Source organism: Hevea brasiliensis, chromosome 14 (assembly GCF_030052815.1).
Source record: "Hevea brasiliensis isolate MT/VB/25A 57/8 chromosome 14, ASM3005281v1, whole genome shotgun sequence".
NCBI classification, from domain to species: Eukaryota; Viridiplantae; Streptophyta; class Magnoliopsida; order Malpighiales; family Euphorbiaceae; genus Hevea; species Hevea brasiliensis.
The window spans coordinates 84,845,475-84,846,135 of NC_079506.1; the positions used below are offsets into that span (position 1 = coordinate 84,845,475).

General features: G+C 47.4%; 1 protein-coding gene across 1 annotated transcript; it reads left to right on the forward strand.

Annotated features, from left to right (window-relative positions):
• On the forward strand, positions 1-309 carry LOC131173027 (vegetative cell wall protein gp1-like). The gene has a single exon (XM_058134679.1). The coding sequence runs from the start codon at positions 1-3 to the stop codon at positions 307-309; it is 309 nt and encodes a 102-aa protein (XP_057990662.1).
• Positions 310-661: the final 352 nt, after the last annotated feature.

Genomic DNA, 661 nt, shown 5'->3' on the forward strand with positions numbered 1-661 from the left:
ATGGGTACTCCATCCTCATTGCCCACAAACCCTAACCCCAGCCCCAGTCCGCCATTACCTCAGTCACCGCCACCACAGACGCCGCCATTACCTCAATCACCACCACCTCAGTCACCACCACTACCCCCAAGCCAAATACCACCTCTCATTCCGCCGACTCCCCTCTCGCCGCAAACCGAACCGCAAAATGAAACACCAATTCTCGACACCCATTCCCCAGAACCTGCGCCTACTCAAACAAAAACCAAAGGCAAAACTAAAAGGGCCGCAGGTAGACCCAAGGAAACCCCTGTCGAAAAACAGAAATGAGTACCCTCTGTTCCTTTCGACCTAAATTCTCCACCTCAGCCGTCCTCTGAATCAGTCAGCAAAAGGACCAGATCTTCCTCGCAAACCCTAGCACCAGTGGCCCAAACACTAGTACCTCAGTCTCCCTTACACTCTCCAGCACCTGCATCATCTGCGGATAATATCGAGGAGGTAATTTCTCCATTACCTTGGGCTTTTAGGGATATGGATATGAAAAAGGCCTATGAGAAATTAGTTTCTAAAACTATTTTGGCAAACAAGTATATGGATGAGCAGATTTTGAAAGAATTAGGCATTTATGACTCTGTATTTGCCTATTTGAATCTTTGTCAATTTGGATGATTGTGCTAAA